General features: G+C 39.4%; 1 protein-coding gene across 1 annotated transcript in view; it reads right to left on the reverse strand.

Moving 5' to 3' along the window:
- Positions 1-11,973, reverse strand: part of rbfox3a (RNA binding fox-1 homolog 3a) — a 164,814-nt gene extending 152,841 nt beyond the window's left edge. The window contains exon 1 of the mRNA XM_026314676.2: positions 11,824-11,973. Within this exon, the coding sequence (XP_026170461.1) occupies positions 11,824-11,949 (126 nt within the window). The 5' untranslated portion in view covers positions 11,950-11,973. The remainder of the gene's footprint in view (positions 1-11,823) is intronic.
- Positions 11,974-13,389: the final 1,416 nt, after the last annotated feature.

The following is a 13,389-nucleotide window of genomic DNA, read 5'->3' on the forward strand; positions in this document are numbered from 1 at the left end:
CAGACACAAAATGGGAAAGCGCTCTCTCTCTGTTTCTCTCTTTCTCTCTCTCTCTCTCACACACACACACACACACACACAAACATACACTCAATTAGTACTATTATATTTCCCAGACTATCAGTCGCACTTCTTCTACTCCTCTGGCTTGTCCTGCAACTTATATGTGTCGAATTTTGTCGAGCAGCCACTAGCATTGATGGCACTCTTGACTCAACGTACTTCAGAAAAAGTAAAAACATTTATGTTCACGCTAAACTACAACTCCTAGTGTCACAAATGAAAATGCCGCCAAAAAACAAGCTATACTGCAGACTTCAAAGTACAAGTAACAAAGTCTGCAGCTGAAACAAAGTTTGGAGTGAGTGTCGACATTCAGACAACCTGAGAGAGGAGGAGGACACTCTGCTTCATCTCCCCCTTCCCTCCAACCTAGACCTCCAACTCATAGCTGAAAAGAAGTGTGTGTATTGGACAGTGTGAAATCATAGATGGACCTGAGTTCAGCATAAATAGAGATCAGGGTGCAGCCATAAGGTGGAGAAGAGGGAAGCTGCAGTGCCAAGAAAACCTGCCACAGCAAGAACCCTGACAAAGGACAGGATTGAAAAGTAGCCAAGAGGATGGTGAGATGTGCAGAAGCAAAGGCAGGTGACAGGTCCACATGAGAATCACAGGAGCAACTTTCTGAAGTAACAGACTGTTTGAACACAAAAGGCAGACCAACAAAGAAAGTGGAATTTAGTTGAAGAGTGGAAGACCTGAAAATGTAGATCTCAAGGGATCTATGAGGCAAACTGAGTATTGTTGTCACTGAGTATTATATGAATCAGCTAAAGTAATGACATTAAAAATGTTACATGACACACACACAGACATTTGATAGCCAGCACTTAGTTAAACGCAGTATCGCTTCAAAAAATATCCCACAGATGTACATTGCTGCTAAAATTCCACTCTTTATGTTCTCAGGGTCCTACAGAAAATTTCAGCAAAGAGTTTTGACAAGTTCATCATGCCCCACTACGGTTACAGGGAATGGTGTTGTACCAAGCAAACACGCCCTACTCAAATTAGTAATTTTATTGGTCTGACATATTAATGCATAATAGCAATTGCTCAATCCTTCAAGCCATACATATTGATCACAATCTGCCTTCTATATTATCTGAAAGCTATTGGGTTCATAAAATGAGGGCAGCAGTCCAGCAAAAAATAAGGTGGTGGACCCGCTCCTTCAGTATCTTTTTGTAACTATCTTTATTCTGCTTTTTACTTTGATTGTCACCCGTTAATAATCTTTTTGTTATTCTCAGCATTATATTGAATTTTTGCATGTGTAAGGCCTTTCTGGCATCAGTGTTTCCTCAGTCAGTGGTGAAACTTCATTTGAAAAGGATGTTTCTAATGAAATGTGTTGATTAAACACTGCAGTGCTTTAAAACTTTTATTATTTAATATGGCTAATTTATAGTGAAACAGTGTGGACAAAATGGTACAATGATTTTGGGTCTTTATATCTACTATTCCCCAAATTGTTTTACTCTTTGGAAAGTTATGTAATTAACTTTTGTAATTTTTATATTTTCTACATTGTGTTGCAAGCAGCTGTTATTAAGAAGCATCAGGTCAGTGCAATAGCTATATTTTTTTCTTTTGATGAACTTGCCATAAAACAATCACTTTTCATAGCCCTTTTGCTTGGAAAAGAAACACACAGTAGCCCCCTGGTTTTAATAAAACAACCTCAAACTAAACAACATTTCAACATCTTGTGTATTAAAGCCCCAGCAGAAAAAAAAGTAAGTCTCTGACTTTAAAACTTTAAACACCTGCTTTACCTCTGTCCCTTTATGAGGGCCTGTCTGTTTATCTATGCAGTCTCTGTTGTGAGGAAATTAAACCTTTAGATCATCACAGATGCTCTGCTCTACTACTACAGTGAAAGAATGACTCTGCAGGGAGGGAAGAGGTGAAGGGAGGATGGGAAAGAAGGTGATAGATGTAAGGTAATGCATATCAATCTATCCACAGCATGTGGAAGTGATTCAAATAAACCAGTGAAACAATCCAACATGAACCGGTAAGCGACATTAATTTACTGGGGTGGAAGATTTATTTGTCTTTTAAATAAAATAATCAGATTTAACAGAAAAGGGTCTATACTATTTGCAGTGCACACACATGCAAACACACACACACACACACACACCATCTCTCTGTGGTGTGCTGTGGTCTGATCTGATTGCTGTTTCAGCCATGGACCACCAGTGAAGTGGTGGTCTAATATTATCAGATCTATTCAATTAATATAATCTCATTTCCTCTTAAGTGCTGCTCCTCTAATTAAGTATGGGAAGACGCAGGACATGGACCGCCTACTGGTTAGCAAAGCATGACAGAGTACATCTGTGTGTGCGCATGCAATGCAAATGTGGAAAAGAAGATGCAGTACATTTATATGTGTGTATGCACTGCTTGCACACACTCACATTAATAGGACTGGTACAGATGAAGCAATATCTGGAGGCTGGTGTAATTAGAGCCAATTCAATTGGACTCTGATACTTCATTATACACCTGCCAACAACACCAGCGATTGATAGCCATATTTTCCTACTCCATTTCACTTTCTTGCTCATTAATGGCGTGGAATTAATGAAAATGGCTCTGAGTGGCCTCACTCACTGCTGGAGGAGAGCTTTTTGCACTGCATGGTCTGCATGTGTGTGAAAGTGTTTTTGTGAACTTTTAACCCAAAGGGTCTTAATCACACTGTTTTTCTAAGATAGAGAAAACTTTACTACATAAGATGTGCATACAATAACACACAAACCAGTACGCACAGATGATGGTATCACACCTTTACCCACACAGGATGTGCACATAACCACACACTCTAAAGTGTATCAGTAAAATGATATGGGGCAGCATGTATTTTCTTGTGTGACTCCCCCCCCCCACAACAAAACAAAAATTCATGATACTGTTTCAAAAGGACTATAGAAATAAACTTTGATTTGACTTGATTCGATTTGATTTGATACTATGTGTCCACAAGGTAGGACAGGAGCAAAGTTAAGACATTCTCTGCACTATAGCATCTATGTTAAAGGGCAGTTTTACTTTTTTTTTAAAATAACTTGCATTTCCACTAGCACTTCCAGACTGTTTCCAGGCTTAACCCCTTGTAAACTATTGTTGCACATTTGCCTCAAACCACTTCTGCTGTGAATGCAGCAGAGTTGAAAAAAAAAAACAACAAATTATTTAAAAAACAAATAATTCATTATTTTTGTATAATTGTAAATAAATTTGAGCAGTAAGGGTTTAAGAGCAACTGGACAAAGTTGGGAAGGACACCTGAATGGCTTCATCTCTACCTTCTACAGACTTCCAATTCTGTCTTGTGTTTATAAAAATATTATTTGTGATAAATACAAAATAATTTGCATGATAAAATTATTTTAAGATTGCTACATTCTTTACATCAATGTAAATATAAAGTCTGTTAAGTTTTTCAAAAGATTTTTGCTGAATTCCATGGTTTTCCTGAACAGTGAGGAGTTTTGAAGTCTAATCAAAAAGGCATGGACATGGCACTTCTCACTGTGAAATAAAGCCAAAGTGCATGTGATATGTGATTTTACATTTTACATGTGATTTTTCAGCCAGCTCCACAATCACCATTCATCTAAGAACATCTGGAACATCTGTGCCACTCTCTGGAGCAGGGGCGGTTCTAGGATTCCATCCTTAGGGGGGCTTAGCCCTCACTATTGTTGCTGATGTATGGTTAATTTTAGATGGAAAATTTCCATAGACACTGTACAAATTGATTGCACAAATACAGGCTCAAAAACAAACAAACAAGAAAAAAAAAGAAAATACCTTCTATAACCACCTACGCGTCGCAAGACACTTCATCATCTCCCGCCTCCGGCTGACATACAGCACAAGCCGTTACACTTCTAAGGAAGAGCTATCACACGTGCAGAATAGCAAAGAGAATTAAAAAAAAACTTGGATCTTTGTTTTAATCGACATGTCCTGCATTTCTTAGTTATTTTCATTTTTATTTTAAAAAGTAAAGATTATACTTTCAATAAATTTTGATAGTTTGATAGTTGATCGTTTTAGGGGGCTGAAATGACAGACAGGGGGGCTAAAGCCTCCCTAAAAGGGTGTAGAACCGCCCCATTTCACTGTTGTCAAGAATTCATTTAATTTTAGTGCCACCATGAAGTTAACACCTTTGGTTTTAATCAAAATAGCACAAACGTTATTGGCTGGATTTAAGGGAATATATGAGTAGACCTTAAGTGGATGGTAAAATAGATTAACAAGAACTCCATGCTTTTTTAAATATGTCTGAACACTGATCAATATGTGAGCTTTATGCGGTTGCCAGATCAAAGAGGCTACCTGTGCATGGTTGCTAGAGTCAGGAACTTGATGCCCTTTTCATGAGCCTTAAGTGCCCCAAAACATTGTGCTTATTAGATTGCACTTATATGAAAGACACAAACACTATCATGCGCCTTCACACCCCTACGTCTCTAACTTTTTATAGTTTGCAAGGTAGGAAAGAAACTTTCAGTCTCATTGTTCATCCATTGTCTGTCACAGTATTCTGAACGCAGGGTTTTAATTTTAGTTTTCACTGTGAACACACACACGCACACCCACAGAGCAGCAGCAGCCAGCAGTGAGGTCAGGTTAGCATCTTAATTCCTAATTGTTACTAATTACTAATTGGAGTCTTTTGGAAGCACTGGGGCAACAACGCATCCTAAAAACAGCTTTGTCAATTAAAATCAATATTTGCCTTCTTCTTTTGATTCAATTTAAACCTTATTCTTACATCAATGGACATTTAAAACTAATTATGGAGAAACAGAGCTATACTTGGTTAGGCTTGTACATGAGTCTATCATGCATGTAAGTCTTTATGTTTATGGGAGCAGAGTGGGACTCTAAGATAAACTAACAATATTATGATGACACACACACACACCCGCTCACAGATGATTTCATTCCTGATGAAGACTTTACCTTCACTTGTAGTACATTCATAGCCATAACTACTACTTGCCTAATCTTAACACTTACATTGACCTTTAACCAAGGTGGTGGGAACCAATATCTGGTTCTTACAAGGTTGTGTCCACACAACGTGTGTGTGTAAACAGATTATCTCACCACAATGTCAGCAATAACAGTACTGTACACATGCACACACACAGTCATGCAGCACCTTGACCATCCACTCGGTCAGCTGTGTGAATCCAGAGATAAACACTGGGAGTAATTCAGCGCTGCCTCCCTTCAGCACAATTGGAAAAACCTCAGGACTCGTACCAAAGTGTGTAACCTTAAACAAATGACAGCTGGGTCCTCCCCAGATGTCTCGAGGTTGCGACCTGTGACCCTGCAAAACCTCTCTACTGTTTGCTGTCATATCACTACTGCACTAACAAGCTGGCTTGTCGAGATAACCTTTAGCTGTACAGCTGTCCGACTGCCCTGAGACCTTTAGCTAACACAATACCTGAAACCTTAGGTGTGAGAAACTAGGGACACCTGCCTTCATCCCTCTCTCTGAGATTTACCTCTACCTTCTTTCCATCTTCCAGTGTTTCCTCTTGTTTCCACTGTATTTTTTGTTTTTTTATTCATCTCATTTTGTTGCAATCTGTCAGTGCAGCTCTTTTTATTGCCCAGAGACAATTTTTCTAACCTTTATCTAAGTGAACAGAGGCTCATGCTCTTTTCCAGCAAACAAACATTCAGCTGGCACATTAAACATATAAAAGAAAGTACAGATTACAATGTAATTTGATTGTGAAATGAGGAGAGCTGGTTATGTTGAAAAAGCACTAGCTTGTAGGATCACACTGGAAAGCAGAAGCATTTATAGTTGCTGTGAACTGTCACACTAGAAGATATAGTAAAAGCCTGACTCGCACAGGCTGGAACTTTGTTATAAACTTTATTTTGTTGAGTAATAGATACTAAATGTATTTTGTAAAGAATAAAAAAGGTTTAAGGAACAGGTACTGTAATAGAATAAAACTAGAGGAATGGAAATTTCATCCATTGTAATGCCTTGTATTTTCTTCAGCCTGAGGTAGCAAGCCTTTGAGCTAATGCAAAACTTCTTATTTCACAATTTCTTTACTCAGGAGAGGGCACTTGCTTTTATCACGCCATTCAATGGTTTGTTATCACTTGCTATTTGAGCCACAGTTATGACTAAATCAGGCCCTACTCTACCTTCTAAAGGTTGTTATTGAGCCTCAGACTGTTGTTGTCATTGATACACTAATAAACACAGAGCATACTATCTTTACACACAAAAACTCAGTTAGGTCCAAGAACAAAAAGGACTTGGTTATGGTTGAGGGAATTATCATGGTACCACCCTCATAGTTCATAAGTACTTCTTTTATGTAAAAACATGTTTCACACCAACCTCTTTCTAATGTGGACTTTATTGCTCTATATCCTTCCTCACCTGAATTCCTTGTTTACACATAATTGGAAATAGAGCCTACTAGTGCGCCGTGTCCATGCTGAACCATACCCACTGCCATGATAACAAGTAATAACCACTGAATGGTGGTTCGAAAAGGGTTAAGTGAACGGAATAACACTTGTTTCCATGTGAGTGCCAACATGGTACCATGGGGTGAACCTCCAGGGTGGGAAGAGAGTAGATGCAGTCAGAAGCTGGCCGTTGTCATGACAATGTTTCTCTCCCCTTTTGGACAACCCGACCCCCACCCAACCGAGCCGTCATAAATAACAGCTGAACAATGACAGATTTATGAGACAAAAATGTCCCAGTAGCAGCCTATCATTTCAGCATGGCTGTCATAGTAACTCTCAGCAGAGCAAGACAGCATGGTGTACACACACACACACACACACACACACACACAATTTTAGATATACACAAAGATATTCTATGTTTTTTGCTTTTCACGTATAATTATCTCAAAAAAGTCATCTGTTTTTACTGTTCATTAAGCTACATGTAAGTTATTTACAACTTTGGCAGTGTTGTGTTTTTTAACCAGTGAGACTAATATATCAAATTGGACAGTCAAGCAGCATACAATGAAATTTTCTCTCCACATCAGAAATGTTTGAGGACTGAGCCCTATAATTCTAAAAGCCACATCCTTAGTTGTCCGCTATTAATAAAAGCATGACTTCATATCTTCATATATATATATATATATATATAGAGAGAGAGAGAGAGAAAGAGGAAGGGACACAAGAATAAAAATGAAAATGAAGCAAGAAAGAATAGACAGGAGATGGGCGAGCAGGATGAACAGAGGTACAACTTAAGGCCAGGGTACAGTCCAATTACATTGTTCTTGTTTTATAAATTGGGACACGGGTGAGAAAAGCTAATGAGAAGCAGAATGCATTGTCTGATGAAGATGTGTAAGCATGTTTAATCAAGTGTTTGTACCTGTGTGTATCTTTAAAGAGGGTGAAAGAATGACATTAGCAATTCAGCTCTAACTGTGAGATGTAAAACATGTTCAGTGTTAGCCTGGCCTCAGAACAGATGGGCTTATCAAGGCTTAGGAAAGACGGATCAGAGCAAGGGGGAGGATGGAAGTGGTGGAGACAGACGGAAAGACAACATCAAAGAGAAAGAAAGAACATTTTTTATCAGTTTGCCATATCTGTAAACTCTTCACTAACGACACAGAAGGTCTATACGAAGTATAATCTATCTGCTAAATATTCACAGGCCAACAAAATGGATTTCTCTTCTGCAGTATCCTTTGAGGATAATCAACAGATTTTTTATGGTTCTGGCTGCTATAACACTCCTTGAAATTACATCAATGTAATACTTATTTGATATTGTGCTCTTTTTTGCACACTTCTAACAACCTTAACCATTACTGATAACAGAAAATCCCTCTTCAGTTGAACCCTCACCACTTGGGATAAGGGGTCTAAGCTCTGACATTACTTGATATTAACAATTCACAAGCAGAAAAAAATAGTGAGGCTGTAGGAGACAGAGCTGATACATAAGAAGCAAAGTGAGAGTGGGTCAGACATGGAGAAGCCAGCAGGTGGAGGTACACACATAGTGTAGGTGGAGTAAGTGATGACCTGTACTGGCACTGAAAACCTAAATTACAAAATGAGACATTTATACATTATTATTATTATACAAGTATTGTATTTGTAATAAAATATGTACCTTATATGGAACTACATAATATAATAATAGCCATTATTAAATAAATACATGTCTTTAATGAATATGGGAATACAGAAAAAATAAGATCAATCTGTATAAAAATCTATATATCTATTATCAATATGCTTTTAATGCACAATTAAAGGGAATACTTTGATCAGGTATTTGCAACTATGTGTGTGCTGTGTTTAAAGCTCCAATTGAGAGATGTAAAACGTTTTTGTAAAGTGCCTTGAGATGATTGTATTGTGATTTGGCACTATACAAATAAAACCGAAATGAATTGAATTAAATTAAAAGGAATCTTTTACTCTGTTTTGGTTAATATTCAACCACATCAAAACACTTCATTTATTATTTGCTCAGATAGTTTTTGATCTTCTTTATAATTGAATGACTATCTTTACTTTACAGGACCTTTACATTTACTTTACTATCACTGTTTTACATGTTTAGGTGCATTTATATTAACAAAGACAGATAATATTATATTAGATTGTGTATTATGTAATAAAATTCTCACAAGTGATGCACATAACTGGACAGTGACTGTGACTTTAATGAGTCAGTGACTAGCCTGTGCTGAATCTATCTAGAAAGGGTTAACATAATGGATCAGCTGCTCTTGTATTGTGTTGTGTGTGAGCGCGCATGCACCCAGAAATTGACACACACTCTCTTCCTCTCTCTGCGTATGCAATTGTACACCTTGCAGAGAAAGACACAAACACACACAAGTGGTGTCACAGATGAAGAGGGAGGCAGTTCTTAATGGGTTATAAAATAATTACAGCACAGAGAGATAAATCACTTTGTTCATCAATAGAAAACACTGGGACTCCTCACAGGTTCATCTCCAGTCTGTTGTCCATATCTATGAGAGAACTATCCTTGGTTCTGAACCAACCTCTCTCTCCCCCAAATCTTTGGCGCTTATATTTTCTCTTTAATCAGTATCTATGCTCTTTTTCTGAGATAAAAATGGTTACATCTATGCAGTGATTAAAATATATCAATAAATGTGTACATGTAGTATCTAGAGTATTTAAAAATACTGTGAGTTTGATGGTATCAATTTTGTGAGTATTCTCCTTATTTTAATAAATATCCAAACAAATGTCCACATAACATGCAGGCACAAATAGTGTCTGCTGCACAAAGCAAATCAGGTTCTAAAAGACAAAGAAAACAGAAAGCACTTATAGTAGAGATGAGTGGGAAACAGAGAAAAAGAGCAAAGAATGAAGTGAGCAGTGGGCAGTTTATTTCTCCACATTCCTCACAGTACTCTGGCCTGCAGACAGAAAGTGTTTAACTATTAGGTGCTCCTTGGTAAAGATTCTTCCCTCCCTCCTTGGGGAAAGCAGAGAAGCTTGCACAAGCAGATTTAACACATAGTATTGACTTAAGAGGACTTTTTATTCCAAGGCGATGTCTTGGAAAAAAAAAAAAATTGAAAGAGAGACAAAGGGGCGTATGGAAGAAGGGAGAGAGAATTGAAATCCAATACACAGGGATGGAAGAGATGAATGCATTGGGGGTAGGTTTAGCTGTGATCCATGTTGTCTGTTCAAATGGATGGATAGAGAAGAAGCAAAGAGATAAATAGTGGGATCCTACTGAGGGTTTAAACAGTGTCAGAGGCAAAAGCAATACACACACTGCTTAGTCAGGAGTCACACTGGCTGATACGGGCTATTCAAGACTGACACAGCTAGATTATTACATGAAGTCAACAGGACTGACTTTTTATTTTTGTTTTTGACCTGAAAATTCTAAATTTCTTGTCATTTCAGTTTTTCAAAAAAATCCATCATTGAAACATGTCTACATATTTTAACCCTAACCCTAATATTTAAGCAACTGAGATCCATCAAGGCATATTTGGTGCGTACAGTACAGTATAACTGTGGACTGTTCCATGTCCCTTCTACCTCCATGTTTCTTGTCTTAAAATATCTTAAAAAGCAGGCATTTCTCTATTCCGTGCACTGCCATAGTGTGCTCACTGTGTAGCGACTGATTCTGGTTAGTTTAGGAATCCTGTATAAAAATCTTTGAATTGCTGTCATGTCAATATCTATCTCTCAGGTTTTTACTCCACACTTAGTTGATGATGAAACAAAAAAGCTTGAAGAAAGAAACAAATATATGGAAAAGTAACTCGAAATGTGAATCTTACCCTTCTAATTAAATCTAACTGCAAGAAAACATGACAACACATTTTTCTCTAAAGCAGAGAATTGTGAACTCCATCGTGGAAAGAGAAGATGTAGCATAAGCAATGAAAACAAGTAGATGAGCACACACACTATGAGCATAACAGACTGCTTCCCAGAGTGCTCGTTTGTGTCACCGCATGGAACTAAGTGTGTGTGTGTGTGTGTTTGTGTGTGTATATGTGTGTGGATCCCAGCTAATGCATGCTCTGTGTGTATGTGTTTGCATGTGGGTGTGTTGCCATCAGGCGGGTGGTCTGGGCCACCCTGTAAAGGTGATGTGTGGTGGCTATTTGGAGTCTGGACATGGCAGGTTAGCTCTCTGCAGCCCAGTCATATTTTATACGACAGCCCTCTCCAGTCTTATCATATTTTATACAGCCGTAATAACAAACTGTCTGGAGAAAAAGGGGCCGCCTGCCACCACACATGCTGCCAGTAGTAAAACACACACAAACACACTTAGAGGGACATGCATAAATGTGCTGGTGCATAACATGACAATTGACCAGTGCTGTGTCAACTGAGCACATTTACAGTAAACAAAGTGAAGCGCACACACAGTGGTAACTGAAGAGACATGGCACAACTAATAGAAATGCAGCCATCTGAACGATACACACTCCAAGAAGTGAGCCAGCAGTCATTCGGTTCTATTGTCTAATTCAGTTCTGAGCTGACATCTGTCCCTGTCCTGATGCCCACTCAACACACACAAATATCACAAACACACACATCACACACACGCACGCACACATACACATTCATGTCTCACTATAGTTGTAGGGACACTCATAGCATTCCCTAGACCCTAACCCTAATTATCACAACTAAATGCCTAACCCTAACCTAAACCTAGTTGTAAACCTAACGCTAAAGCCAAGTCTTAACCCTCAAAAAACCATTTGAAGTTGTGAGGACTGGCCTAAATGTCCACACAAGAATGGTACACACACACAAACATCCAAAACAAACACATCACATATGCACACACACATGCACGTGTTGCTGCTCCATGTGATCATCCATTCAACACCACTGCCAGCCTGCAAGAGTGATGAGGTGACACATGACGAAATTAAGCTGAGTGTTTTTTTGACAAACCTGCTGATCGAAGTGTAACTTCTCAAAAGAAATGATCATCTTTACTAAAAAGAGGTGGAAAGTTGAGGACTACTGTAAGAACATACAGGATGTTTTAGGGGAAGTCAGCTGGGTTGCAGAGCACTTTGATGAAGCGATGGAAATGAGAACTAGACAATGCAAAAGTACAGTGGAAAAACCAAGTACGCCTGGAAGTGGAGTAGGAAAAAACAAATACAACAGAAGACGTGTGAGATCAGACGGTGTGATGTGCTTTCTTACCTGGGGCAGATAGAGAAAGGCAGGGGAGCATTGCAGAGAATGGGGTAACATCCCGGACCCGGACAGCAGCATACAGCCGGAGTTTGCCATAGAGCACAGCATGTGGAGACGGGACACCTTACTCATAGAGACTCAGTTACACCTCCGTCTGTCCTCTCACCTCTCAACCTCTATGGACCAGTCTGTCTCTTCCTACTTACTGTCCCCTCCCTCCTTGTTTCTTCAACAGTGTCAGCAGCAGCGACGAGCCACCACAGTTACTACTTCAGCGGACGCAGACGAGGGATACCCGCGCAGACACACACATACGCGCACGCGCGCGCACACACACCTCTGCGGCTGCCAACACACACTGAGCAGCCAAAGCTTCGTACCGATCGGGCGTGTAAAGAGTGTGTGTGTGGGGAAATGGTGTGTGCAAACAGGCAGAGTGATGCTTCTGTTCTTCTCGCCTCTGTTTACTTTGAGAAAGAGGTGGAGAAGCCAAGGCATGCGAAGGGGTACGGAGGGAGAGAAAGTGGGCTGGAGGAGGGAAAAGAGACCGGAGTGTAAAGGAGGAGGCAGAGGCACGGAGGCAGCACAAAGGAAGCTTGGGAGGTCCTTGAGAAAAGAGCGAGAGCGATTGGAGAAAGGAAGAGGGGCTAGGAGGGCTGGGCGGGAGGGATTGGAGGGATTGGAGGGGAAAGTACTGGCTGGGAGAGGGAGGGTGAGGAAGAGGAGGGGGATGGAGGTCTCTGGGGTATTCCAACATCAAATGGGCAAGCACGAGAGGGAGAGAGAGTGAGAGTCTACTTCTGTGCGCGTAGACACGCACACATAACTCTATGAGAGCAGCTGATCCATGGCATTAACCCTTTCCAGAGAGGTTCAGGACAGTCTGTAATAGCAAACTCATAGTACTCATGTAGCACTGCTGCTGTTTTGCCAAACTGAAAACTAAAATAAATCACAAGCCTGCTCTCCTCAACACTGCCCACATACTCACATAAAAACAACCCTCAAGTGATGTCCTCCTCAATCCACTATTTATCCTGTTGATTACCTTACCATAGCTGTCTTCCACCAGGATTTGCATTAAACCAGCTGCTGTATGGCTTTGTTCAATACAAAAAAAAAAAAACAAAAAGATTTGATTTTTCTTTCCCCTACATACATCTCACTCTCTAATGGCTGGGATGAAAAGAAAGCATAATTGCAAGGTGGAATACTCGTTCCCCAAAATAATTTCATTTTATTTAAAAAACAATTAAGGACAGAAATAATTACAGTGTGTGTTTAACACCTTTGCAGAAATCACAGAGCTGATGCAACGGCTTAATTTAATTTATAGCTCAACTGGAGGGAGGATATTTTCTTTAAGCGTAGCATTTCCCTAGAAAGAACAAAGCTAATGGCTGAATAATGAGATACAGTAAAATATATACCGCCCGCCCCCTTTCTGCTCTTATTCTGTGCTGCCCCAGAGGGCAAGACAAACAGTGGGTTTATTTATATTTTTGTTACAGCTTTTGTTAGATAAACTACAACAACTGACTAAATGATTTAGTTTAATCTGAGGCTGGTGGA

Source organism: Mastacembelus armatus, chromosome 19 (genome assembly GCF_900324485.2).
Source record: "Mastacembelus armatus chromosome 19, fMasArm1.2, whole genome shotgun sequence".
Classification (NCBI taxonomy): Eukaryota; Metazoa; Chordata; class Actinopteri; order Synbranchiformes; family Mastacembelidae; genus Mastacembelus; species Mastacembelus armatus.